At 37.7% G+C, this 13,725-nt stretch overlaps 1 protein-coding gene across 4 annotated transcripts in view; it reads right to left on the bottom strand.

The window, feature by feature from the left end:
• Positions 1-13,725, bottom strand: part of OPHN1 (oligophrenin 1) — a 646,402-nt gene that overhangs the window by 359,538 nt on the left and 273,139 nt on the right. For 3 of the 4 annotated variants that reach the window (XM_060086644.1, XM_060086645.1, XM_060086646.1), the window contains exon 5: positions 12,904-12,975. The exons of the other annotated variant lie outside the window; for it this stretch is intronic. In XM_060086644.1, coding sequence (XP_059942627.1) covers positions 12,904-12,975 — 72 coding nt within the window. The remainder of the gene's footprint in view (positions 1-12,903; positions 12,976-13,725) is intronic. 4 annotated transcript variants of the gene reach the window in all.

Here is a 13,725-nt window from a genome sequence, read left to right as displayed (position 1 = left end):
ACTTATTATTGCCAGCTGCTGTTCTAAGAACTTTATATATGTTAAATAATTTAATTAATTCTATATCTATATATATATAATTTTCTTCAAATGCTGCCTCTGGTTCCTTTTAGACACAGAGAGCCTCTGCAACGGCAAGAGCTCTCTACCAAAGGTAGCTACTTTGATTAGTTCAGTGCTATCAAATAGAAATAAAATGTAAACCACATCTATAAATTTTAAGATTTCTAGTAGTCACATTAAAAAAGGAAAAACAGGTGAAATTAACTTGTGGAGCTTAAGAATAGAACACTCATCTTAGGCTGGGGAGGTCCTTTCAAGATAAGAAAATAGCACCCTCCCCCAAAGTGAAATTACCAGCAGTCAAAAGCAGTTGGCATTCCAGGAAGATTGAGATACAACACATGCAGCCCAAACAACCATATGGGGGAAACATTAACCTAAGGGTGACCAGAATGGAACATAAAAGAAGCTCAGTTTCTCTCCCCTGGGGCAGACCCCCTTTTGGTCTCATATGGTGTTCCCTTGCAGTGTACTCAAAAAATGTCACTTTCTACAATTGCTTCTAACTCAGAAAATACTTTTACCAACTGCATTGCCAGCCCCAACACTGCACTCCATGGCAAACTTATTAATATATTTTATTTAACCCACCATTTTGAAAATAGTCTCATTTCAACATGTAAACAATATAAAATATTGAGATATTTTACATTTTTCATACTATGTTCAAAATCGAGTGCATTCCAAACACAATACTATGAGATTAGAAATCAATTACAGGAAAAAAATAACTATAAAAAAAACATATGGAGTCTAAAAAATATGATACTAAACAACCAATGGATCACTGAAGAACTGAAAGAGGAACTCAAAAAATACCTAGAGGCAAATGAAAATGAAAATATGATGATCCAAAACCTATAAGACACAGCAAAAGCAGTTCTTAGAGGGAAGTTTACAGCAATAAAATCTTACCTCAGGAAAAAAGAAAAATCTCAAATTAACATCCTGACCTTACAGTTAAAGCAACTGGAGAAAGAAGAACAAACAAAACCAAAAGTTATTAGAAGGAAATAAATCATAAAGCTCAGAGCAGAAATAAATAAAATAGAGACAAAGACAACAATATCAAGGATCAATGAAACTAAAATCTGGTTCGCTGAGAAGACAAAAAAAAAAATTGGTAAACCTTTAGCCAGACTCATCAAGAAAAAAAGGGAGAGGACTAACATCAATAAAAATAGAAATGAAAAAGGAGAAGTTACAACTGACACCACAAAAATTCAAAGGATGTTAAAAGACAACTACAAGCAAATATATGCCAGTAAAATGGACAACTTAGAAGAAATGAACACACTCTTATAGAGACACAACCTTCCAAGACTGAACCAGGAAGAAATAGAAAATATGAACAGATAAGTCACAAGTACGGAAATTGAAACTGTGATTTAAAAACTTCCAACAGGGCCTCCCTGGTGGCGCAGTGGTTGAGAGTCCGCCTGCCGATGCAGGGGATACGGGTTCATGCCCCGGTCTGGGAGGATCCCATATGCCGCGGAGCGGCTGGGCCCGTGAGCCATGGCCGCTGGGCCTGCGCATCCGGAGCCTGTGCTCCGCAACGGGAGAGGCCACAACAGTGAGAGGCCCACATACCGCAAAAAGAAAAAAAAAAAAAAAAAAAAAAAACTTCCAACAAACAGAAGTCCAGGACCAAATGGACTCTAGGCGAATTCTATCAAACATTTAGAGAAGAGTTAACACCTATACTTCTGAAACTATTCCAAAAAAAAAAATAACAGAGCAAGGAAGACTCCCAAGCTCATGCTACGAGGACACCATCACCCTGATCCCAAAACCAGACAGAGATATCACACAAAAAGAATATTATGGGCCAGTATCACCGATGAACATAGATCCAAAAATCCTCACCAAAATACTAGCAAATCGAATCAACAACACATTGAAAGGATCATATACCATGACCAAGTGGGACTTATCCCAGGGATGCAAGAATTCTTCAATATATGCAAATCAATCAATGTGATATACTATATTAACTAATTAAAGAATAAAAACCATATGACCATGTTAATAGATACAGAAAAAGATGTTGACAGAATTCAACACTGATTTATGATAAAAACTCTCCAGAAAGTGGGCATAGAGGGAACCAATCCCAACATAATAAAAGCTATATATGAGAAACCCACAGCAAACATTATTCTCAGTGGTGAAAACTAAGTATTTCCTCTAAAATCAGGATCAAGACAAGGGTCCCCACTTTCGCCACTATTATTCAACATAGTTTTGGAAGCCCTAGCCATGGCAATCAGAGAAGAAAAGGAAATAAAAGGAATCCAAACTGACAAAGAAGAAGTAAAACTGTCACTGTTTGCAGATAACATTATACTATATATAGAAAATCCTAAAGATTCCAACAGAAAACTACTAAAGCTCATCAATGAATTTAGTAAAGTTGCAGGATACAAAATTAATACACAGAAATCTCTTGCAATCCTATACACTAACAAGGAAAGATCAGAAAAATAAATTAAGGAAACAATCCCATTTACCATTGCAACAAAAAGAATAAAATACCTAGGAATCGACCTAGTTTCTGGTCCATGGCCTGGGGGTTGGGGACCCCTGCTCTATGACATAAATCATCAAGACCTTTTGACTCACCTCATAGAATAATGAAATTAAAAACAAAAATAAACAAATGGGACCTAATTAAAATCAAAAGATTCTGCACAGAATAGGAAAACATGAATGAAACGAAAAGACAACCCACAGAATTGGAGAAAATATTTGCAAATGAAGCGTCAGAGAAGGGATTAATCTCCAAACTATACAAACAGCTCATGCAGCTCAAAATCAAAAAAAAAAAAAACAATAACACAAATCAAAAAATGGGCCAGATAACTAATTAGACATTTCTCCAAAGAAGACATACAGATGGCCAAGAGGCATATGAAAAATGCTCAACATCACTAATCATTAGAGAAATGCAAATAAAAACTACAATGAGGTATCACCACACAATGGTCAGAATGGTCATCATCAAAAACATCTACTAACAATAAATGCTGGAGAGGGTGTGGAGAAAAGGGAACCCTCTTGCACTGTTGGCGGGGATGTAAATTGGTACAGCCACTATGGTGAACATTATGGAGGTTCCTTAAAAAATGAAAATAAGAACTACCATATGACCCAGCAATCCCACTCCGAGGCAAATCCATGGAGAAAACCATAATTCGAAAAGATGCATGCACTCCGATGTTCACTGCAGCACTATATACAATAGCCAGGACACGGAAGCAACCTAAATGTCCATTGACAGAGAAATGGATAAAGAAGACGTGGTACATTTATAGTATGGAATGTAACTCAGCCAAAACAAACAAACAAACAAACAAACAAATAAATAAAGTCATTTGCAGCAACATGGATGGACCCAGAGACTGTCATACTGAGTGAAGTAAGTCAGACAGAGTAGGACAAATACATGATATTTCTTATATGTGGAATTTAAAAAAATGGTACAAATGAACTTTTTTACAAAACAGAACTAGAGTTACAGATGTAGAAAACAATCATAGGGTTATCACCAGTGAAAGAGGGAGAGGGACAAATTAGGAGATTGAGATTGACATGTGCACACTAGTGTACATAAAATAGATAACTAATAAGGACATACTGTATAGCACAGGAAACTCTACTCAATGCTCTCTAATGAGCTATATGGGAAAAGAATCTAAAGAAGAGTGGATATATGTATATGTATAACTGATTCATTTCACTATATAGCAGAAAGTAACACAGCATTGTAAATTAACTATACTCCAATAAAATTTTATTTTTAAAAATTGACTGCGTATTTTACACTTATGGCACACCAAATTCTGACTAACTAATTTGTACATCTCAATAGATGCACATTTAGTTAATTACCTTTAGAATCTCAAACAGAATACTAGATTATGAGTTATTTGTCCATTGTTCTTATTGTACCTATGAGAAAACTGAGGCCCAGGGAGAAGTGCTATCGCTCATACACTGAAAGGAGACATAGACTTACAACCAGGAGAACTGAATTCACATCCAAGCTCTGCCACTTCCTTGTCGAGTGACCTTAGACGCCACAGGTCACTGAACCTTAGTTTCCTCATCTCTAAACAAGGGATAATAACCTGTACTTTACAGGGTTGTCCGGGGCTTCATATGAGAACATATAATTATATTTGTAAGGGCCTAACAAAGCACATACCAATAAAATCACAGAGCCAGCTAGCAGCAGTGTATCAGTCTGGGGGCATCAGTCTAGGCCTAGTCAAGAGGTAGAAACCAGTATAAAGAATTACTGAACTACAAACTTATTAAACTAAAATAAACTAACCATAAGGTATAAGGAAACTATATATGGTACCCTAAGGCTGAAGGAAGGTACTCAAAGAAGGACAAATTTGGAAGGGGTTCAGATCTCATTGGAAAAGGTATAATTGAAGCCACTGAACAGCAGAGAAGTTTGCTATTTTGGTCTGGTAGTCCACAGTCACTAAGTAAGCAGGAGGCAAGTCCAGAGGGCAGGTGGGCAGCAGAGAATCAGCAACCAGTGAAGCAGATAGAGAGGATGGGAACACTCTAGGTTTCAGGAAAGTTTCATAGGGCCAGTAGGAACCTTCCAGAGCACAAGCAGGTGGTAATGCGGGCTGGCAGAGGAAGTGGAGAGCAGCACCTGTGTTATAAACCTTCAGTCAGCAGGTAGGATATGTGGGGGTCCTACGGAAGGAAGCTCGAGGATAGCATGAGTGGAAAGGCCTTCAGGGAAAGACATATATTGAAAGACCTACAGAAAGGTTATCACCAGGCCAGGTGGAGGTTTCAAGGTCATTGAGGGACCCTATATTGTGGGTGTATGGCTGGATCAGAGCCCCACTGGATATCTCACTCCCTCTCTACCAACCCACCTACACAGCAGCTAGAAACTACAGGACAATCCCTCCTCCTTCAATATCCCCCCAGCACCCTCTACTGAGAATGCTTAATATCTTGCTTACGGTAAAGGAGAGATGCTTAAAGGATTTCTGTCCATTTTGACAGAACAGGTATTGAAGAGGGTTGGAGCTAAGAGGCCATAAATTGATAAACTACAGGGGTGGACTGGAAGCTACAGTTTCTAGTACTTAGCTCAGTGCTGTTTCTACCACCTTAAACTTAACTACTGGGAGAATTCTAGACAGTTTCTTGAAAACTACTCTCACACTGAGCTGTTTACCTTCATTATAGGTGTGCAGGATGGTCCCACTGTTAGAGAAGTAGGAAAAAAGACTGATAAGAAGATGGGATTTGTTCAAGATGGCAGAGTAGAAGGACAAGCGCTCACTCCCTCTTGGAAGAGCACCGGAATCACAACTAACTGCTGAACAATCATTGACAGGAAGACACTGGAACCCACCAAAAAAGATTCCTCACATGCAAAGACAAAGGAGAAGCTGCAATGAGATGGTAGGAGGGGCACAGTCACAAGAAAATCTAATCCCACAACCACTGGGTGGGTGACTCACAAACCGGAAAACAATTAAACCACAGAAGTCCACCCACTGGAGTGAAGGTTCTGAGTCCCACATCAGCCTTGCAAACCTGGGGGTCGGGCATCGGGAGGAGGAATTAGCAGAGAATCAGACTTTGAAGGCTACTAGGATTTGATTGCAGGATTTCAACAGGACTGTGGGAAACAGAGACTCAACTCTTGGAGGGCACACACAAAGTAGTGTGTGCATCAGGACCCAGAGGGAAGAAGCGGGAGACTGAACCAGAACAACCTGCTAGTGTTGTTGGTTCTCCTGCAGAGGTGGGGGATGGCTGTGGTTCAACACAGGTATGGGACACTGGCAACAGGGGTTCTGGGGGTGCTCCTTAGTGTGAGCCCTCACCGAGTTGGCCAATGGCCACAACAGGGAGCCTGTAGCCTCCAGTGCTGGGCTGTCTCAGGCCAAACAACCAACAGGGAGGGAACCCAGTCCCACCCATCAGCAGACAACTAGATTAAAGTTTTACTGAGCTCTGCCCACCAGAGTAACACCCAGCTCTACCCACCACCAGTCCCTCCCATCAGGAAGCTCACACAAGCCTCTTAGATAGCCTCATCTACCAGAGGGCAGACAGCAGAGGCAAGAAGAACTACAATCCTGCAGCCTGTGGAACGAAAACCACATTCAAAGAAAGATAGCCAAAATGAAAAGGCAGAGGGCTATGTACCAGATGAAGTAACGTGATAAAATCCCAGAAAAACAACTTAATGAAGTGGATATAGGCAACTTTCCAGAAAAAGAATGCAAAATAATGATAGTGAACATGATCCAGGACCTCGAAAATAGAATAGAGGCAAAGATCGAGAAGATGCAAGAAATGTTAAAAAAAGACCTAGAAGAAGTAAAGAACAAACAAACAGAGATGAACAATACAATAACTGAAAAGAAAAATAGACTAGAAGGAATCCATAGCAGAATAATGGAAGCAGAAGAATGGATAAGTGACCTGGAAGACAGAATGGTGGAATTCATGCCATGGAACAGAATAAAGAAAAAAGAATGAAAAGAAATGAAGACAGCCTAAGAGACCACTGGGACAACATTAAGTGCACCAACATTCACATTATAGGGGTCCCAGAAGGAGAAGAGAGGGAGAAAGGACCTGAGAAAATATTTGAAGACATTATAATCAAAAACTTCCCTAACATGGGAAAGGAAATAGCCACCCAAGTTCAGGAAATGTAGAGAGCCCCAGGCAGGAAAAACCCAAAGAGAAACACACCGAGAAACATACTAATCAAATTGACAAAACTTGACAAAGAAAAATTATTGAAAGCAACAAGGAAAAAATGACAAATAATATACAAGGGAACTCCCATAAGGTTAAGAGTTCATTTCTCAGCAGAAACTCTAAAAGCCAGAAGGGAATGGCATGATATACTTACAGTGATGAAAGGGAAGAACCTACAGCTAAGATTATTCTACCTGGCAAGGATCTCATTCAGATTCGACAGAGAAATCAAAAGCTTTACAGACAAACAAAAGCTAAGAGAATTCAGAACCACCAAACCAGCTCTACAACAAATGCTACAGGAACTTCTCTGAGAGTGAAACACAAGAGAAGAAAAGGACCTACAAAAACAAACCCAGAACAGTTATCAAAATGGCAATAGGAACATACATATTGATAATTACCTTAAATATAAGAGGATTAAATGTGCCAACCAAATGTGCCAACATAGACTGGCTGAATGGACACAAGAACAAGACCCATATATATGCTGTCTACAAGAGACCCATTTCAGACCTAGGGACACATACAGACTAAAAGTGAGGGGATGGAAAAATATTCTGTGCAAATGGATATCACAAGAAAGCTGGAATAGCAACACTCATACCAGATAAAAGAGACTTTAAAATAAAGAATGTTACAAGAGACAAGGAAGGACACTACATAATGATCAAGGGATCAATACAAGAAGAAGATATAACAATTATAAATATATATGCACCCAACGTAGGAGCACCTCAATACATAAGGCAAATGTTAACAGCTATGAAAGAGGAAATCGACAGTAACACAAGAATACTAGGGGACTTTAACACCTCACTTACACCAATGGACAGATCATCCAGAAAGAAAATTAATAAGGAAACACAAGCTTTAAATTACAAAATAGACCAGATGATTTAATTGACACTTATAGGACATTCCATCTGAAAACAGCAGATTACACTTTCTTCTCAGGTGCACACAGAAAATTATCCAGGATTGATCACATCTTGGGTCATTAATCAAGCCTTGGTAAATTTAAGAAAATTGAAATTGTATCAAGCATCTTTTCCAACCACAACTCAATGAGGTTAGAAATCAATCACAGGGGAAAAAAACATAAAAAACACAAACACATAGAGGCTAAACAATATGTTACTAAATAAGCAAGAGATCACTGAAGAAATCAAAGAAGAAATACCTAGAGACAAAGGACAATGAAAACACAATGATCCAATACCTATGGGATGTAGCAAAAGCAGTTCTAAGAGGGAAGTTGATAGCAAAAAAATCCTACCTCAAGAAACAAACAAACAAAAATCTTAAACAATCTAAGCTTACACCTAAAGGAACTAGAGAAAGAAGAACAAACAAAACCCAAAGTTAATAGAAAGAAAGAAATCATAAAGATCACAGCAGAAACAAATGAAATAGAAACAAAGAAAACAATAGCAAAGACCAATATAACTAAAAGCTGGTTATTTTAGAAGGTAGACAAAATTGATAAACCTTTAGCCAGACTCATCAAGAAAAACAAGGAGAGGACTCAAATCAATAAAATTAGAAATGAATAAGTAGGAGTTACAACAGACATCATAGAAATACAAAGCATCATAAGAGACTACTACAAGCAAGTCTACTCCAATAAAATGGGCAACCTGGAAGAAATGTAAAATTTCTTAGAAAGATGTAACCTTCCGAGACTGAACCAGGAAGAAATAGAAATTATGAACAGACCAATCACAAGTAATGAAACTGAAACTGTGATTAAAACTCTTCCAACAAACAAAAGTCCAGAACCAGATGGCTTCACAGGTGAATTCTATCAAACATTTAGAGAAGAGCTAACACCCATCCTTCTCAAAGTCTTCCAAAATATTTCAGAGGAAGGAACACTCCCAAACTGATTCTACGAGGGCACCATCCACCTAATACGAAAACCAGACAGAGATATAGCAAAAAAAGAAAATTACTACTGATGAATATAGATGCAAAAATCCTCAACAAAACACTAGCAAACAGAATCCAACAACACTTCAAAAGAGTCATACATCAATTTTAATTGAGATTTATCCCAGGGATGCAAGGATTCTTCGGTATATGCTAATTAATCAATGTGATACACCATAATAACCAATTGAAGTATAAAAACCATATGATAATCTCAATAGATGCAGAAAAAGCTTTTGAAAAATTCAACACCAACTTATAATAAAAGCTCTCCAGAAAGTGGGCATAAAGGAAACCTACCTCAACATAATAAAGGCCATATATGACAAACCCACGGCAAGTATCATTCTCAATGGTGAAAAACTGAAGGTGTTTCCACTAAGATCAGGAACAAGACAATGATATCCACTCTTGCCACTATTATTCAACATAGTTTTGGAAGTCTTAGCCACAGCAGTTAGAGAAAAAAGATAAATAAAAGGAATCCAAATTGGAAAAGAAGAAGTAAAACTGTCACTGCAGATGACATGACACTATACATAGAGAATCCTAAAGATGCCACCAGAAAATTACTAGAGCTAATCAGTGAATTTGGTAAAGTTGCAGGATACAAAATTAATACACAGAAATATCTTGCATTCCTATACACTAACAACAAAAGGTCAGAAAGAGAAATTAAGGAAACAATCCCATTAACCATTGCAACAAAAAGAGTAAAATACCTAGGAATAAACCTACCTAAAGAGGTAAAAGACCTGTACTCAGAAAACTATATGATATTGATGAAAGAAATCAAAGATGATACAAACAGATGGAGAGAAATACCATGTTCTTGGACTGGAAGAATCAATATTGATAAATGACTATACTACCCAAAGAAATCTCCAGATTCAATGCAATCCCTATCAAATTACCAATGGCATTTTTTACAGAACTAGAACACAAAATCTTGCAATGTATATGGAGAAACAAAAGACCATGAATAGCCAAAGCAATCTTTAGGGAAAAAAAAAAACGGAGCTGGAGGAATCAGGCTCCCTGACTTCAGACTATACTACAAACCTACAGTAATCAAGACAATATGGTACTGGCACAAACATAGAAATATAGATCAATGGAACAAGATAAAAAGCCCAGAGATAAACCCACAAACCTATGGTCAATTAATCTATGACAAAGGAGGCAAGTATATACAATGGAGAAAAGACAGTGTCTTCACTAAGTGGTGCTCGGGAAATGGACAGCTACATGGAAAATAATTAAGTTAGAACACCCCCTAACACCATACACAAAAATAAACTCAAAATGAATTAAAGACCTAAACATAAGACCAGACACTTTAAAACTCATAGAGGAAAACACAGGAAGAACACTCTTGGACATAAATCACAGCAAGATCTTTTTTGACCCACCTTCTGGAGTAATGGAAATAAAAACATATATAAACAAATGGGACCTAATGAAACTTAAAAGCTTTTGCACAGCAAAGGAAACTATAAACAAGGCAAAAAGATAACCTTCAGAATGGGAGATAATATTTGCAAACGAATCAACAGACAAATGATTAATCTCCAAAATATATAAGCAGCACATGCAGCTCAATATTAAAGAAACATACAACCCAATCAAAAAATGGATATAAGATCTAAATAGACATTTGTCCAAAGAAAACATACAGATGGCCAAGAGGCACATGAAAAGCTGCTCAACATCACTAATTATTAGAGAAATGCAAATCAAAAGTACAATGAGGTATCACCTCACACCATTTAGAATGGGCATCATCAGAAAATCTATAAACAACGAATGCTGGAGAGGGTGTGAAGAAAAGGGAACCCTCTTGCATTGTTGGTGGGAAAGTAAATTGATACAGCCCCTATGGAGAACAGTATGGAGGTTCCTTATAAAACTAAATATAGAATTACCATATGACCCAGCAATTCCACTACTGGGCATATACCCCAAGAAAACCATAATTCAAAAAGACACATGCACCCCAATGTTCATTGCAGCACTATTTACAATAGACAGGTCATGGAAGCAACCTAAATGCCCATTGACAGACGAAGGTATAAAGAAGTTTTGGTAAATATATACAATGGAATATTACTTAGCCACAAATAGGAACGAAATTGGGTCATTTGTAGAAACGTGGATGGAGCTAGTCATACAGAGTGAAGTAATTCAGAAAGAGAAAAAAATATCGTACATTAACGCATATATATGGAATCTAGAAAAATGGTACAGATTAACCGCATTGCAAGGCAGAAATAGAGACACAGATGTAGAGAACAAACGTATGGAAACCAAGGGGGGAATGTAGAGGGATTAATTGGGAGATTGGGATTGACATACATATACTAACATGTATGAAATAGCTAATAAGAACCTGCTGTATAAAAAAAAAAATTTAAACTGTGCATTTCGACAAAAAAAAAAGAAACATGCATATGATCCATCAATATCACTTCAGGAATGTATCTTAAGGAGATGATTAGACAAGTTTCGAAATCTGTATGTAAAAGGATGTTCATTACAATGTTTTTTTATGATAGTAAAAAAAATAGAAAAAACCTAAATGACCAACAATTGAGAAATGTATAAATGGGTTATGGCACAGCTATTTAATGGAATATTATATTGTATGTAGCCACTTAAAAAAAAACTAATAGGAATTTCACCTTTCTGAGGCTCAGTTTCTTCATTGCAATAGTGAATAATAGTCATCCTACCTCACAGGTTTACTGTAAGAATTAAGGAAGACTGAATACATAAAATCCCCAGCCCAGGCATGGGACATAGGAATTACATAACATAATTTTTTTTTTCCTTTCCCTTAGATGACATGAAGTCAACCACTGCAGCATATTCTTACTTTCATTTTTCCTATTCTCACTGGGAATGAAAGAAAACCAGATGTGGGTTTTCCCATCATCTGTCCTTCCTCATCCCCTTAATCAGTGTTATGTTAACAACTGTCATGTCACTTAACAAGTAGCTAATTATTTTCATACCACACTTGTGATTTTAAAGGCTCTTTTTTCCTTCAATTATACATTTTCCCAATTATGTATTCAATGATGAACTGAGTGGAATCCAGAATTGCTGGCCTATCCAAAGAACTCACTTTGCTTGAATGCCAGTTACTCACATAATGCCATGTCAACCTGACTGATGATACCAGGCAATGGAAAGCACATCCACTAGTCTGCTCTTTCTTCTCATAACTTGCTACTTTCATAGCCTCATCCAAAATGCTTGTCAAAGTATTCCATATGATAACCACTGTGCAGTGTGCTCTTAGTCCTAAAAGGGCCAGATGCTTGGTCAAGAATCTACATTTAGTTCTGGTAGGCTGTCTTGGTCACATGTTACATACATATTGGAGCTCACAAGATAGGCCTACACCTAGTTGTAAAGAATAAACTTGACCATTATTCATACCCCTTCATGAGACACTGGGGAATCAGAGAGATCCATGGGAATCTGACATTATCTGGTACAATGCTGCCCTGTCCAATACAGTAGCCATTAGCCACATGTGGCTCACTGAGCATTTGAAATGCGACTAGCATGACGGAGAAACTGAGTTGTCAATTTTATTTTCTTTATATAGCTTGTGGCTACCATATTGGACAGCATAGATCTAGACAGTATAGTTTAATGGAAAGAGTGTGGGATTTGAAGCTAAATAGATTCTCAGGTTTAAATCTTGTCAACTGTTAATTACTAACTCTATAGCTATAACTTTGATCATGTTATTTATCTTGTTCAAACCTCAGTTGCGTGATTTGTAAAATGCGGATAATACCAGAACCTCACAGGGTTGCTGTGATTAGAGAATGAATGTAAAACACCTAGCCCGGGGCTTATCACATGGTAAGTCACCTTTAAATAATAGCTATTTATCAAGCTCCCCATTTTCCATATGGAGAAACTGAAGCTCCAAAAGAAGTGTCTTGTCCACAGTTACAGAGCTACTTGGAAGCACAGTCAGGAGCCAAATCCAGATTGTCTCACTTTTTTTGATAATGACTTTTCCTATAGAGACAAATCCTCCTCACCCCTGAAGAGTGAAGGGTGGTATCCCAAACAACTACTCAACTGCTTAAAAAAGATCTTATACATGTAGAGAAAATGTACCTTTGTGAAGCCTATTTGTTCCTTCCGGAAATTTTCCAGGGGTTTGATCAGCAAATCACTAGCATTGTGTACCTAGAGAAAAAGAAAGAACATGCAAAATAACTTGGAGATTAGTAAGGTTCAGATTCAACATTCATTGTTACTAGGGTATTTCCTTGTAATACACCAACCTGCAAAATGTTCACTAGTTTGCTGGTTTGTTGGGTTTTGTTACTGTTGTTCCCATATTGGTCTTTTAAAATCAAATGCTTTGACGATTACCTTAAGAGAATACCATGGGAGACAGCACAGGGGAGCATTTTTCTCAAGGACAAGAGCCCTTCCTGTGGGGGAGAAGATGAGAGTGTGGGTTCTCCTGTCATAGAGACCAGGGTTCAAATTCCAGCTGTGCCACTTAAAGTAATTTGCCACTCCAAATCTTTGTCAAATAGGATCATCACAGCACCTATCTTGTAGACAAAGTACCTAGCACAGAGTAATCACTCATTGTGGAAACTGGGAAGAAGGCACAGAAACCACCCGATTTCTTGAATTCTAAGATTCATATTTTAACATTTCTGAAATCACCATGCATCATCGTTTGTCAGTGTTTTCCCTTCTTAGCAGCACATAAAATAATGACTCATCTAACAATCAATGACATCTTGGATTTAATGAGGGAATTACTCCCTAACCCTGGAGTAGTTGAGTAACTGACCTAGCTTTAGGCAAACTGGTTTATGAAGAAATGTTAAAGTGAACATTTCGCTTAAATTAACAAGGGTTTCAAAAAATCTTCTGGGTCCTTGCTACTCAAAATATGGCCCACTAACCAGCAGCAGC

The sequence above is a fragment of the Mesoplodon densirostris genome, chromosome X (genome assembly GCF_025265405.1).
Source record: "Mesoplodon densirostris isolate mMesDen1 chromosome X, mMesDen1 primary haplotype, whole genome shotgun sequence".
Classification (NCBI taxonomy): domain Eukaryota; kingdom Metazoa; phylum Chordata; class Mammalia; order Artiodactyla; family Ziphiidae; genus Mesoplodon; species Mesoplodon densirostris.
The sequence above is the reverse complement of the archived record's forward strand: the minus strand, read 5'-3'. Positions and strand labels throughout refer to the sequence as shown.